Consider the following 15,522-nt stretch of genomic DNA (forward strand, 5'->3'; position numbering starts at 1 on the left):
TTTTTTTTTTGTTTTTGTTTTTTATTTTTTGGGGGGAGTTCTTTGTTAACGAGCTGTTACATGCTACATCAGAGGGATGCAGGTCTGGCACTTTTTCACAACCCAGCTCCAACACCTAACTTCTCCTTGTTCCTGACCTCCTCCACCAGGACCTTACCCTTTTCTCTGAACCCAGGCACTCAACATCTCTTCCCTCTGAAATGATTCCCCTTCCTCCTTCTTAGAACCAGAGCCTAAGAACCCTGCTCTTTATTTCCTTCCCACACATTGCCTTACCTGCTCCATAGCCATTTGGCAGTGTACCATAGCCTGTGGAAAGACAGGACCAAAATAAGATTAGTCTGGCCAGAAAAAAATTCTGGGAGTGGGGCAAACAGGAATTAGGATTCCCAAGGGCTGAAGATTGGCAGGGAAGGAGGCTGGTTAGAGGCACAGCTGGGGTTGCTGGCGCTTGAGCTATGTACCAGTAGGAACAGGGTTGGCATTCAGGCTCTGCTTCTTCTAGATGGCTATTTGACATGGGTGAATATGAAGTTCTTGTGCATTTTGTAGGAGAGGATGGGGGGGGGGTCAACCTAGGCCTTGAGCCTTGTGGAAAGCCTTCCCCGTAAGAACCTAGGGGCCATCCATCCACATGGATGGAAGGGAAAATGGCCTTGGGCCCAAAGGTCTCACAGGTCTAAGTACCTTCCCAAGTCCCTTCCCCTTTATTCTTCTTCTTCTTACCTGCCTTTCCTGGTGGGCTCCCAGCCGCAGCTCCAGCTTCTGCTCCTGCTCCTGGGGGAACCTCTGGAGACAAAAGCTTTGTCAATGTTGGAGTGAGAAAGAGACACAGAGACTCCCTGTTCCCCTTCTTAGCATCTTGGGGACCCATATGTTATTGACTTCCAGAGTCTTTCTCTCCTTGGGGGCTTGCTCTACTCTTCTACTCAATGGCCTCTCAAGTCCTTTTTGTAGCTTTACAAGGAGAGGAGAAATGTTGTGGTAACTGGGCTGAGAGCTAGGTCCAGTAACTGGCTGAGTCTATCCCTAACAGTGTGATCCTTAGTCCTCTGTGGGGTTTCATCTATCAAGTGGGGATGCTAATTAGCATAATACAGTAGAAAGATCACTGGCTCTGGGCCTGGGTTCACATCTTGTCTCTGACAGTTTCTTCTTGTATGACCTTGCACAAGTCACTTTCACCATCCAGGGGTGGGGAGGAGGCTTGGACGAGGTAGCTTCTAAGATCTCTTCCAGCTCTATGACCCTATGAATCCTTGCCCTGCCTTTCTTCTCTCACAGGAATATTATGCGGACCAGGTAAGATAATGGACGGAAAAGTAAAGAATGTCCAAAATTTTCCTTCACTCCTTCCATAATTTCTCAGATTTTTCCAGACTTCTCCTCAACCTGGCCCTCCACTCCGATTAGCCTGGTCTCTTCACTGGCTCCCTGGCTCTCTGCCGCCTCACCTTTGCTCATGACTGTTTGCCTTGCCTGAAAGATCCTCCTTTAGTCTCTCTGTCTGGTCCTCCCCTACCCATTGTTGGAGACCCCAGCCCAGGTTCCCACCTCCTCCAGGAAGCTTTTTCTGACCAAGCCAATCCAAGAAGCATTTACTAAGTCTTATCACATGCAAGAAGCAAATGATACTGGGTCTGGGGATTAGAAGACAAAATGAAAAATAATCTCTGCCCTCTAGCAGTTTGTTTTCTGTCTTCGTCCACACTAAGCTCCCCATCAAACCCCCTAAGTAGTTACAGTCTGTAGCATGCTGTAATTATGATCTGGCCATTATTATTTTCTAATTATTTAGCATGTGAATCTTGTCTCCCCAAGGAGACTGTAAACTTCTTGGGGAAAAAGCAGAGTTCCTCTCTTTTAATTTATCTCCTCTCCCCATGTGGCCACACAAAACCAGATACTGAGGGTCCACAGACTCCAACCAGTAGGGATGAATTCTGGAGGTCTGTGACCTTGTTTTTGAAATATTTTGATAACTTTGTTTCAATATAATATCTTTCTTTTGCAATCCTTGGTATTTTATTTTCTTCATTTAAAAATATCCTGAAAAAAATTTTTTAAAAATATCCTGAGGTGTCCATAGATTTCAACAGACTGCCAAAGAGGTCCAGGACAAAAAAAAAAATAAATGTTGAGAACGCCCAGATTAGATGAAGCCTAGGGCCGATGTTCCCTTTCAGCTCTAATTATAACCAATTAAATAAGCATTTGTTAAGGGCCGAATGCGTGTAAGATGGTGCTAATGTTCTATGTTGTAAGATTCCCTTCTGTTCTGTGTTCTGATTCCATAGGGCATCAATGTCTAGTGGCTAGGAGGGCCCCAGGGAAAGAAAAAGTGAAAGACACAAGTCCTCTGTCCCCTACTCATCTTTTGGGGAGCCCCTCCCTGCCACTAACTCTTCTTCGTTGTTGCTTGCCCTAAGCCCCACGTCTAGAGGCATTGAGAGATATCTGCATGGGTAGTGAAAGGCAGTATGGTGGAGTGAAAAGGGTCTTGGAATCAGAAGAGACCTGAGTTCAAATCCCACCTCTGACATTTACTACCTGTGTGACCTAATCTCTCGGAGGCTCTGTTTCCTTACCATAAAGTGAGGATAATAACTCCTGTAGTACTTACCCTATTGGGTTGTTGGAAAGATCAAATGAGCTAGCAGCAGGGAAACCTTATAAGTACTCTACAGGGTGTCCCAAACATCTGCACTAAGACTTTTGGGACACGCTGTATAAATGTTTGCTTTCTCATTAATTAAGGGCAATTCTGCTTTTACTCCCACATAGATAGGAAGTGGATTTTTTGGTATTTCTCTATTGAGGGGAAGGAATGGTCTACCCTAAGAAGCAAAGGGCCTGATCTGCCCAATCTCCCCAAATCACCAGCATTCAGTCCCCTGCAACTGGGTGCTGGGTGGGTCACTCACCTTTCATATGGGCTGAGGAAAAGAACCACCCCAGGATGCCGTTCCCCTGAGGGGCCAAGCCTGGAGGAGAGAGGGATCTGATGATTCAGGGAAGAAGGTGAGCAGGCGCTGCCCAGAAGAAAGATTCTCAGGCCAGGATCCAGGCAGCTGACCTCTCAGCTGAATCCTTCCCCTCTGGGATTCCCATTTCCCTCCCAAGACCCAGGTAGCCCATTCCCTCACCGCCTTGCTGGCTTCCCTGGATCAGACAGAGCAGGAGCATCGAGGTGGGGAAGACCCAGGAGCCCATGATGCTGACAGGAGGTTGAAAGGGGCATGGAGGATCTTGGCCCTTTAAATACCCTTTGTGGGCTGTGTCCACACAAAGTCACATCCTCAGGTCCTTCTAGCTCAGATCACCTCCCCCTCCCCTTTCCCTTTGGCTGTGAGTTTCACTGAACAGTGTTTCTCCCCATGGAAGCTACCACAACCTCCCCATTCTCTACACACAATCCTCCGGCACAGTTCCACTCCTGAACTAAGGCATACTGGCTGCAGGCCCTGGCCTGCCCCTAATTCATCAAGGATGTTGACAGGTGGGACAGCCCCTCCCTCCTACAGGGCTTCACTACCCCCTGTCAGTCCTGGCCTTGGACTCCGGTTCTAACTGGCTAGGACCCAGCAGGGCTCAAATGTCCATCCTCCCCCCCCCCCCCCCCCCCCCCCCCAGGATCAGGAAAGGAGCTGGAGGGGAGCCCCAGAGTTGAGTACAGGCTCAGCTGAGACTTGGCTCTGGCCTGGAGACAGACACTAGAGGACAGAGTCGGGGGTAGTGTAGGTAACCCTAACCCTAACCCTAACCCTAATGTAGGGGGTGCTAGAGAGCCCCACAGAAAGACAGACAAACAAAAGAGTTTCAGACTGAAACAATGACGGAATGAGACAAAAAGTGTTACAAGGAGACGAAAAAGGAAGACTAAGGTAGACAGTAAGATGGGCGGCAGAGACAGGAAGGGAGTTACACTCAGAAAGACAGAAACGACAAGATACAGACACACTTACTAACAACAGGCTAGAGACAAAGTGTCACAGAAGAGGAAACATCGATACAAAGACAAAAAGTGTTAAAAGAGACAAAAAGAGGGGGCCAGCTAGACGGTGCAGTGGACAGAGCACCATCCCTGAAGTCAGGAGGACATGAGTTCAAATCCGGCTCAGACCAAACACTTGACACTTACTAGCTGTGTGACCCCGGGCAAGTCACTTAACCCCAATTGCCTAAAAAAAAAAAAAAAGAAAGAAAAAAAAGAGAAAGAAAGAGGAAGACATCAAGACCGAGAGAAAAAAGAGACAGAGGTGGAGAAAGAGGAAGTGGATGTGAGCATCCAAAACAGACATACCAGAGAAAGTCACCGAGACAAAAAAAGCCGAGATGGAATAGAAATAGACACCACAGAACTAAAAGATAGAGACAGAAGCAAAGAGACAATGAGGGCCGTGTGAAGACTGATCCTCATCCTCACTCCATCCCCATACACACGGATAGATAGACAAGGACAGAGGCCCAATAATTGGAGACGACAGCTGGGGAGGAGAGCTTACATTTAATACCTACTTGGAGACTCTCCTACGGGGTTCAATAGAAAAAGTGCTTGATGGACCCAGCAATAGCACTTCTAGGGCTGTATCCCAAAGAGATCATACAAATGGGAAAAGCACCCACACGTACAAAAATATTTATAGCAGCTCTTTCTGTGGTGGCAAAGAATTGGAAAGGGAGGGGGTGCCCATCAATTAGGGAATGACTGAATAAGTTGTGGTATATGAATGTAATGGAATACTGTTGTGCTCTAAGAAATGATGAACAGGCTGACTTCAGAAAAACCTGGAAAGACTTGTATGGACTCACGCAGAGTGAAATGAGCAGAACCAGGAGACCACTGTGCACAGTAACAGCCATGTTGTGTGATGACTAACTTTGATAGACTTAGCCCTTCTCAGCAATGCAAGGATCTAAGACATCTCCAAAAGTCTCATGATGGAAAATGCTATCCACATCCAGAGAAAGAACTATGGAGTCTGAATGCAGATCAAAGCATACTATTTGCTCTTTTTTTTCTTGTTTTGTTTTATTTCTTCTTTCTTGTGGGTCCTCCTATTGGTTCTAATTCTTCCTTACCACATGACTAATGTGAAAACATATTCAATAGGAATGTATATGTAGAGCCTGGATTCAGACTGCATGCTGTATTTAAAACTCAAAAGCTTATGGAGGGGCAGCTAGGTGGTGCAGTGGATAGAGCACCCACCCGGAAGTCAAAAGGACCTGAGTTCAAATCCGGTCTCAGACCAGACACTTGACACTTACTAACTACGTGACCCTGGGCACTTAACCCCAATTGCCTTTAAAAAAAAAAAAAGCTTATGGAAGTGATTGTTGAAAACTAAAAATAATTAATTGAAAAAGAAAAAGTCCTTGACTCAGTCAAGTCAGGAAACCTAGATCCTTATCCTGACTTCGCCATTTATAAGTTAGTTGTATGACTTTGGGAAAGTCATTTTCCCCTTTTGGATCTAGGAAACAAAGGGATTGGATTAGATGCTCTCTGAGGTACCTTTCAGCTCTAATTGTTCAGGCTTTTCAATTGTGTCTAACTCTTCATGACCCCATTTGGGGTTATCTTCACAGAGATACTGGAGTGGTTTGCTATTTCCTTCTCCAGCTCATTTTGCAGATGAGGAAACTAAGGCAAACAGGGTTAAGTGACTTGGTCAGGGTCACACGGCTGGCAAGTGTCTGAGGCTAGATTTGAACTCATGAAGATGAGTCTTCTTGACTCCAGGTGCAGCTCTCTATCTACTACACCACCCACTTGCTCTATCGGCACTAATATTCTAAATTTTAAGCTCCCTTCTAGTTCTGATATCCTACATTTCTTCTCTATATTCTATTAATTGATAGATTAATAGAAAAATGTCTATATCCTCAGGTCTTTAATTTCTACAATTCTAGACATTTATGAGTTTTGCAAGAGAGACTTGAAATTTTTGGCAAAATATGTGGACAATGTTGAAGAGGGAAAGTCCAAAAAATTTATTTTGGGTACAAAATCGGGAATAGAGTAGTACCTACCATCAACAGAGGGTCAGGAGTTAAGGTGAGAAGGTTTAGAGAAGAAAATGATCAGTTAAATTTGAGACATCCTGAAGTTGAGGTGTTAGTGAGACATTCTTGGGAATGTGTGTCTGAAGCAAGAATGAGGCTGTAGAAATTGGTTTTACTGTTCCTTGACAGATTCATTCCTATCTCCCTGCCTTTGCCTACACTATTCTCCTGTTTGGAATGCCCTCTTCCCTCATCTCTGCCTTTCAAAACTCTATCTCTTCTTTTTTTTTTTTGTTTTGTTTTTTTTTTTTTTTGGTGAGCAATTGGGGTTAAGTGACTTGCCCAAGGTCACACAGCTAGTACGTGTCAAGTGTTTGGTCTGAGGCCGGATTTGAACTCAGGTCCTCAGCCACCTAGCTTCCCTAAAAGTCTCTCTCTTCTTTAAGGCCTAGCTTGAGTCCTGAGGACCATCTCCAGTCATCCTGATCTATATCTTAGGTATAGACTGGACCCAGATGGCACTGAAGGAGAAAGTGAGGCTGGTGACTTTGCATAGCCCTCTCTCACTTAAATCTAATTCATTTGCATATCATTACATCACCTCCCTGATATCATGGTCCTCTTCCAGAACAAAGGACAAACAACAAAAGCAACAGCAGCTTGAGCCCTACATAGTCTAAGAAGTTTTATCTAAATACCTCAGCCTTGAGGAGCTCTATCCACTGAACTCAATTTAGTTTGATTCAATGAAACGCAATGCTGTGCAATGAACATCTTGTTAAGCGCCATTATATGAAAGGTACTGTACTGTGCTGGGACTTGTGAACAGAGATATGAAAAAGACATGGATCCTGCTTACTTTAATCTTTCATTCTATTAAGAGAGACAAGACCAAAAGACAATGAACTATACTTCAATTATTCAAATCTCAGCACTTAGCACAATACCTAGCACACAGTGGGTGTTTAATAAATGCTGCTCAATTGACCGACTATGTGATCTCATGCATGAGAATATTCCCTCCCATGATACAGATTGCAATTAATTCATACTGCATACTGTGAGTCTTGTTTATATGCTCCTGTAAATCCTCCCTTGGGGGCCTAATCAGTCAAAGGATCAAAGAGCTAGAGCTGGAAAGTCCAATACCACACATTCTGCAGATGAGAAAACTGAAGCCCAAGGACATAGCCCACAGACACGTGAATAGGAAGCAACAATAGCAGGATTTGAACCTAGGCAGTCCTCTTTATACTGTACTATGCTGCTTCTCCCATTCAATCAAGACATATTTAAGTACTGTCTATGTGCCAGACACAATACTAGAAACTGGGGATACAAAAAAAAAAAAACGAAATAGTCTTTGCCCTCAAGGAATTTCTATTCTTTTTTTTTTTGGTCTAGGCAATGGGTCTGGTGACTTGCCCAGGGTCACATAGTGAGTGTCAAGTGTCTGAGGCTGGATTTGAACTCAGGTCCTCCTGACTCCAGGGCCAGTACTCTATCCACTGCACCACCTAGCTAACTTGAATTTATATTCTGCACCACTCAGTTACCCTGAATTTATATTCTATTGAGAGAGAATATGTACAGATATGGGTATTTGTGGAATATATACAAAATAAATACCAGGTAGTTCAGGGAGGAAGGACCTTAGAAATCAGGGACAGGGTCTTCTCATAGAAGACAACACGAGTTCTGATGAAAACAAGGTGTCAAAGGTGAATCAAAGGTGAGGAGAGAGGACATTCAAGGCATGGGGGACAGTCCAAGCAAAAGCACAGAGATGGGAAATGGCGTGTTATTTGTGAAGAAGGGCAAGAAGGCTCGTCTGGAAGGTCAGGGCCCCAATGGGATTAATATATAGTAAGGCTGGAAAGGGAGGCCTGTCGTGAAAGGCTTTAAAAGTTAAGTAGAGGAGCTGATTTTTTTTCAATCCCAGGGTCAATAAGGAGCACTGGAATTTATTGAATAAGGAAGTGACATGACCAGACCTGTGCATAAGGAAAATCACTTTGGCAGCTATGTGAAGGATGAATTGGGGAGAGGAGAGGCTGGAGGTGTAAGGGTCAGTTAGGACATTGTAATTGTCTAGACAAGAGAAGATGAGGTGATTTAGATATAAAGGCTGATACTATAAGCAAACTGGGAGAGGAAGGAATAGTTTACCTGTCAGATTTATGGAGAACAGAAGAATATATGACCAAACAGGAGATAGAGAACATTACAGAATGCAAAATGGATAATTTTGATTACATTAAATTGAAAAGTTTTTGCACAAAGCCAATGCAACTAAGATTAGAAGGGAAGCAGAAAAATGGGAAAGAACTTTTACAACCAGTATCTCTGATAAGACCTTCATTTCTAAAATATATGGAGAATTAAGTCAAATTTATAAGAATACAAGTCATTCCCCAACTGATAAATGGTCAAAGGATATGAACAGGCAGTTTTCAGATGAAGAAATTAAAGGCATCTATAGTCATATGAAAAAATGCTCTAAATCACTATTGATTAGAGAAATGCAAATCAAAACAACTCTGAGGTACCACACAGATTGGCCAACATGACAAAACAGGAAAATGATAAATGTTGGAGAAGATGTGGGAAAATTGGAACACTAATGCATTGTTGGTGGAGTTGTGAATTTATCCAACCATTTTGGAGGACAATTTGGAACTACGCCCAAAGGGCTATAAAAATGTGCATACCCTTTGACCCAACAATAGCACTTCTAGGGCTGTATCTCAAAGAGATCATACAAATGGGAAAAGGACCCTCATATACAAAAATATTTATAGCAGCTCTTTTTGCTATAGCGAAGAATTGCAAATTGAGAGGATGCCCATCAATCGGGGAATGGCTGAAAAAGTTGTGGTATATGAATGTAATGGAATACTATTGTGCTATAAGAAATGATGAGCAGACAGACTTCAGAAAAACCTAGAAAGATTTGTATGGACTGATGCAGAGTGAAATGAGCAGAACCAGGAGACCATTGTGCACAGTAACAGCCATGTTGTGTGATGACTAACTTTGATAGACTTAGTCCTTCTCAGCAATGCAAGGATCTAAGACATCTCCAAAGGTCTCATGATGGAAAATGCTATCCACATCCAGAGAAAGAACTATGGAGTTTGAATGCAGTTTGTTTTCCCGGGGTTTTGTTTTTTTTTTTTTTTGGCTAGGTAATGGGGTTAAGTGACTTGCTCAGGGTCACACAGCTAGTAAGTGTTAATGTGTCTGAGGCCTGATTTGAACTCAGGTCCTCCTGAATCCAGGACCGATGCTCTATCCACTGCACCACCTAGCTGCCCCATTTGAATGCAGTTTGAAGCATATTATTTGCTCTTTTTTTTTCTTCTGTTTCCTCTTTCTTGTGGTTCCTCCTATTGTTTCTAATTCTTCCTTACAACATGACTAATGTGAAAATATGTTTAATAGGAATGTATATGTAGAGCCTATATCAGATTGCAAGCAGTCTAGGGGAGGGAGGTGGGAAGCAAAGGGGAGAAAAATTTAAAACTCAAAAGCATATGGAAGTGAATGTTGAAAACTATACAAGGCTTTGTTTTTCTCTTTTTTTAAGCAGTTTCTAGCAAAATGGATAAAGTACTTGGCTTTGAGTCAGGAATATCTGAATTTAAATGCAGTCTCAGACAGTAGCTGTGTGACCTTGGACAAGTCACTTAACCTCTATTTGCCTTGGTTTCCTCAACTGTAAAATGGGGATAATAATAGCATCAATCCCCCCCCCCCGCCCCAGTTTATTGTGAGGATCAAATGAGTTATTTGTAAAGTGCTTAGCACAGTGCCTGGCACATAGTTAGGTAACATAAATTCCAACTATTATTATTGTTGTTTTCATTTAGGAGTGGGACAAGGGATAGAGTAACCTAGAAAAAGAAAGAGAAATCACTGAAGCATTTTTCTTAAAATGACTCAGTAGGAGCTTAATAAATATTTATTGATTGGTTGATGAATGCTATTGTCCATTTCCATCCAATTAACACTTTTATGCAGATGACTCCCAAATTTTTATTTCTAGTCCTATCTCTCCCCTGAGGTCCAGACCCCCATTTCCAACTGCTTCTTGAACTTTTCTCCCTGGATGTCTTGCTAGAACCTCCAAATCAATGTGTCTAAAACTAAACTCATCATTTCTCCCCCTAGCCCTGCCTCTCTCCTAAATTCTCTGTTTCTGTTGGTGGCACCTCCATCCACTCACCCAGGCTTGAAATCTGAATAATTATCAAATCTTTCTTCTTCACCAGTTAGTTGTCTAATCCTATTGAAAGAAGGTCTTAACTTGAGGTCCATGGATTTAGAAAAATGTTAATAATTGTATTTCAGAATAATTGATTGCCTTTTGTAACCTGAATTTTACTTTATATATTTAAAAACATCATTCTCAAAAAGGGTCATAGGTTTCATCAGACTGCCAAAGGGGTCCCTGATCCAAAAAAGGTGAAGAACCCTTGTCTTATAGCTTCTATCTCCAGCATATTTCTAACATCCATCCATCCCTTCTTTTCCCTTCCCACAGCTACCTCTGTGGTTTGGGAGCCTCCTTGCTTATCTTCTGGACTATTATAACATTCTCTTGGTTGGTCTTCCTTTCTCTTGTTCCTTTCTCTTGTCTCTCATGTTCTAAGTACTCCCCCCCCCTTTTTTTTGGCTAGACATTGGGGTTGAGTGATTTGCCCAGGGTCACACAGGTAGTAAGTGATATGTGTCTTGAGGTCGGATTTGAACTCAGGTCCTCCTGAATCGAGGGCCAGCACTCTATCTACTGCGCCACCTAGCTGCCCCTAAGCTCTCCTTTGAAGAGTAATCTGTCAGAATAGTCTCTCTGGTCTGATCCCTACTGTGCTCAAAAACCTCCTCTGGCTCCCTACTCTTTTCAGAATTAATCTCCTTAACTTGGAATACAAGACTTGCTACAGTCTGGCTCCAAATTAGCTTCCCAAACTTAATTCACTGCATTCCCCTCCATGCACTATATATATATATATATATATATATATATATATATATATACCCTAGCCAAACCAGGCTACTTACCTGCATTAGTCTTCTGTCAGCACCTTCTTCCCCAAATCCAAACTCCCTTCCCTACTTATTGAAAAGCTTTTCTTCCTTCAAGGTCCAGTTTAGGGACCCCTTAGCTTGGCCTCTTCTCTCTCAGCTAGTAGTGACTTTGCCCTTCCTGTGTTTCTCCAGCTACTTTAACTTTTCCTTTCTGTGTATCATATTTTATGTACTGGGGGTTTGCTTTAACTTCTCTACCAAATTGTAAGCCCCTTGAGGACAGGCGCTGTGCCTCATTTTATCTTTGTATCTCCAGTACCTAGTATAGAACATTGCATATAGGTGATCCTTGGTTGAATCAGATTGAATCAATTGGTATTTATAAAAGGAAATTCTTGCAATATGTATTGTCTGAACTCATCATTCATTCATTTTATTCAAGAAACATCTATGAAATGCCTGCTATATACATAATGCTGTTGCTTGGTGCTAGGCAGCACAGTGGATAGAATTCTGGGTCTGGACTCAGAAAGATCTGAGTTCACATCTAACCTTAGACACTAGCTGCAGGACCTGGGATATGTTACTTAACCTGAGCCTCCATTTTCTCATCTGTAAAATGGGGATAATAGCATCTACCTCCCAGGGTTATTGTTAGGGATCAAATGGGATGTTTGTAAAGCACTTTGCAAACCTTAAAGTGCTATATAACTACTAGATATGGAGGAGATAAAATTTCAGATAAGACTTGGTTCCTCACTTTCACGAAACTTACAGTCTAGCAGGTACTTACTACACCATGCCTTGGGTTGTCCTTTTTTTTTTTTTTTAGTTTTGTATATATCTTGTCTCCTGAACCAGACTGTACCACTATTTGAGGAAAGCCAGAAACCAGATGTCCCCTCCTCTCTCTCTTCAATGCCTATCATGGAGCTGGGCACACAAGGACAACAAACCATATTAGGGGATCCATTGAGTTCGGAACAGGAGGCATGGGTATTGGGGCTAGAAGCAGGGTGCCTGGGTCTTAGGAGGGACTTAGTGATGAATAAATTGAAGGTCTAGAAGGAAAGGAGCTGGGGAAGGGAAGTGGGGCTGGACATTGGCATCTTTCCCCCTTCCCTGGTCCATCAGACATGATCACCCCACTGAGCTGGCTCCCTGCAACCCCACTGGGGAGGTACTGACTCAGCTCCCCCGGCTCTTGGCCCCCAGCCTGGGATGCCCCACACCCCGTTTATGGTTTCCACCCTCTACCCCCTACTACTCTCTCTCAGGATCCTCTTGTTACCATTGGCTGGAGAATCCAGACAGGCCGGCCCCAGGCCAGCCCTGGGAGGGAAGACACCTGGATTCTCATAGGCAAGAGGAGCTAGAGGAAAAGACACCTTGGTTCTAAAAAGGGAGTGGGAATAGGAGGAAAGAACGTGGATTCTGAGAAGGGATAAAACACCTCAGAGGGGGAAAGAATTAGAAAATTGAGAGTTTATGTGAAGGAAAAGGACACCTTTTGGTTCTGACAAAGAGAATGAAAGAGGGGAGGGGTTGGAATAAAGCAGGGATTCCTAACCTTTTTTGTGGTGAATCCTACAGACCCCGTCTCAGAATAATGTTTTTAAATACATAACATAAAATAGAATTACAAAGGAAACCAATTATTTTGAAATACATATTAACAGTGTTTGGTGCATTTGCTGAATGTCTCTGATGTCATCTCCATTTATCAAAATATTTTTTAGAAAAAGTTTTCAGACCCTAGGATAAAAACCCCCAGAGGATTCCTGACATTTGAAAAGGGAGGGAGGTATGGGGAGAAAACACACCCGATGGTGTGTGCAAGGATGCAAGATTCTAAATGAAGATACTCTTACTCTAGCATACTCCATGGGAATTATCTAGAGCAGGAGGGCCCAGATCCTGAGGTCAGCCTTCCAAGGAGAAGAGAGGCCGCTGGCAAGAAAGACTAGCTTAAGCTAGAAAAGGAATGTGACCAACGTTGGTAAAGGGTCTTTGAAAGGCAGTGACTGATGTGGAGCTGGGTCTCCAGGGATCCAGCTGTCCTGCACAACCCCTTCTCAGAACCCAGCCAAGATTACTTTTCCCAAATCCTCTCTCCCCTTCTGGAATCTAAGCAATGAAACATCCAGGCTTTAGGGCTCTCCAGCCTGTCCTTGTCCCTTCAGGTGAACAGGCAAACAGATGGGCCATTTGGACTTTGGCACAACCAGAAGAAATTCTGCACACTGCATAGACAATCATCACACTTCAGTTCACTCTGTACTCAGGGTCTGCTGATGTGGTGGAAAGGCTGTTGAAATTCGTATTAGGAATTCTATGTTCAAATACTTGCTAGCTATGTAACCATGGGCAAGTCGTTACACTATTCTGAGCCTCAGTTTCCCCATCTTTAAAATGAAGTTAATAGTTCTTTCAGGAGGTTTTAAAGAAAACACTTTGATACCCTTAAAGGACTAGATGAATGTGACAAATCATGGAACAAGCCTTCTGTCCTTAAAGTAAGGAGGGTACATTAGGGCCTCCCCCTCAGAAACTAGATATTCTTTGTTATTAATATTATACATAAATCATGGACCTTCATTTTCATTAGTTCAAATTCAAATGCCCCTCCACTTTTCAGTAGTTGATTATGGTTGAAAAGAAATTCATCTTCTAGGGGCAGCTAGATGGCACAGTAGATAGAGCTCTGGCCTTGGAGTCAGGAGGACCTGAGTTCAAATCCGGCCTCAGTAATTTGACACTTAACTAGCTGTGTGACCCTGGGCAAGTCACTTAACCTCAATTGCCTCACCAAAAAGGAACAAACAAAAACAAAACAAAACAAAATTCATCTCCTGGTTACCAACCTTCTGGTGATTAACCTCTGAACTTCCCTCATTTGGACTTCTCCGAGCCTCAACTTCCTCCTTTGTAAATTCTGGTTGAACCAGACGATCCTTAAGTTTCCCTTCAAGCTCTGACACACATACGTTCTGTGCTCTAAGGTTCCTTGTCTAACCTTGACATTCTACGATTCTTTTCTATTTTTACCCATTGAAATATTATCTATTTTTCAAGCTCATTTCATACGCCACCTTGAAGTCTTCTCTAACTCTCCCCACATCCTGCTTGAAGCAATCTCACCTTTCTCCAAATTCTTACTTGTTTCTACCTCTTTCATGCATGGCTACAGTTATTTCTATGTGCATCTGTCTTGTCTCTCAATGCAGTACAAGGCAAAAGGGAGTCAGAAGACTTGAGTTCAGACCCTGGCTCTTCTTCTTATTAGCCCTGTGACTTTGGGTAAGCTACTTACCCCCATGAGCCTCAGTTCTCTCCTCTGTAAAATGGGAAGATTAATATGTACTAAACGGTTACCTAAGAGGATAATTGTAATCTCACAGCTGGAGAAGTGCTTTGTAAACTCTGGAGTACTATCTAGGTTTAATCTACCTAGACTGAGCTCCCAAGGAGTTGGGGATATCTTTCCATCTATCTTTTCAGACCAAACTCAGAGCTGCACACACACATAATAGGTGTTCAAAAATGATGAATGACATCAAATAACATTCATTTATGTGCCATTTTTTTTGGTGAGGCAATTGGGGTTAAGTGACTTGTCCAGAGTCACACAGCCAGTGAGTGTTATATGTCTGAGGCCAGATTTGAACTCAGGTCCTTCTGACTCCAGGGCCGGTGCTCTATCCACTGTGCCACCTAGCTGCCTGTCCAATTGTATCTTTTAGGGACTTGTTTTTTTCAGTGTATTTTTTTTCCAGTTGGCCAATTGTATTTTTAAGGACTTGTTTTCATCAATGTACTTTTTTTTCCCATTTGGCCAACTGTATTTTTTTAAGGACTTGTTTTCTACAGTTAATTTTTGCCCTTCCTTTTCCAAGCTATTGACTCTCTCTTGCAAATATTACCTCCATTCTATAGATGAGGAATCCAAGGTTCAATTTACTTAATGATTAGATATTCCTTTTAAGGATAGTGATGACACGGAAAGGTTCAAGGAGGCATTTGCCAGCAGGCCAAAGTGTTTCCAGGTTTCTCTCCTCTATTCTGTGTACTGGTGCTCAAGAAGAAATATGGATGCTGAGGTTGCCGCAAAATCTTTAGCCACCAGGTGGCACCGATGTGACCCTTATTCCTGATATAATCAGCTAAAGGAAGGATCGTTGGCTCATATGATTCAGAACCTGGAAGAACCTGAGGGGTCCTCTGTTACAATCTCTCCATTTTCCAGATGAGGAAAGATCATCTGGACCTGACATATAATAAATGCCGAACAAATGCTGGTTGATGGATCAAAAGTAGCAGAACTACAGATTTACCCACAAGTACTCTGGTTCCAGATCCAAGGCTCTCTTAGAATCAGGTTTCCTGGGAAGTGAGTGGAGTCCTTAGAACAGAAGCCAGAACAACGGGGAAACCTCCAAGGACCTAGGCCTCATGGTCTGTGGGAAGGTTACTGACCACATG

General features: G+C 42.9%; 1 protein-coding gene across 1 annotated transcript in view; it reads right to left on the bottom strand.

Annotated features, from left to right (window-relative positions):
• LOC114041292 (fibroin heavy chain-like) overlaps positions 1-3,362 on the bottom strand; it is a 17,145-nt gene extending 13,783 nt beyond the window's left edge. Inside the window, exons 1-4 of the mRNA XM_027859671.1 lie at positions 3,147-3,362; positions 2,925-2,984; positions 727-789; positions 277-309 (exon numbers count right to left, since the gene is read on the bottom strand). Coding sequence (XP_027715472.1) covers positions 277-309; positions 727-789; positions 2,925-2,984; positions 3,147-3,241 — 251 coding nt within the window. The 5' untranslated portion in view covers positions 3,242-3,362. The remainder of the gene's footprint in view (positions 1-276; positions 310-726; positions 790-2,924; positions 2,985-3,146) is intronic.
• Positions 3,363-15,522: the final 12,160 nt, after the last annotated feature.

The sequence above is a fragment of the Vombatus ursinus genome, unplaced genomic scaffold (genome assembly GCF_900497805.2).
Source record: "Vombatus ursinus unplaced genomic scaffold, bare-nosed wombat genome assembly UNPS02014171.1, whole genome shotgun sequence".
Classification (NCBI taxonomy): Eukaryota; Metazoa; Chordata; class Mammalia; order Diprotodontia; family Vombatidae; genus Vombatus; species Vombatus ursinus.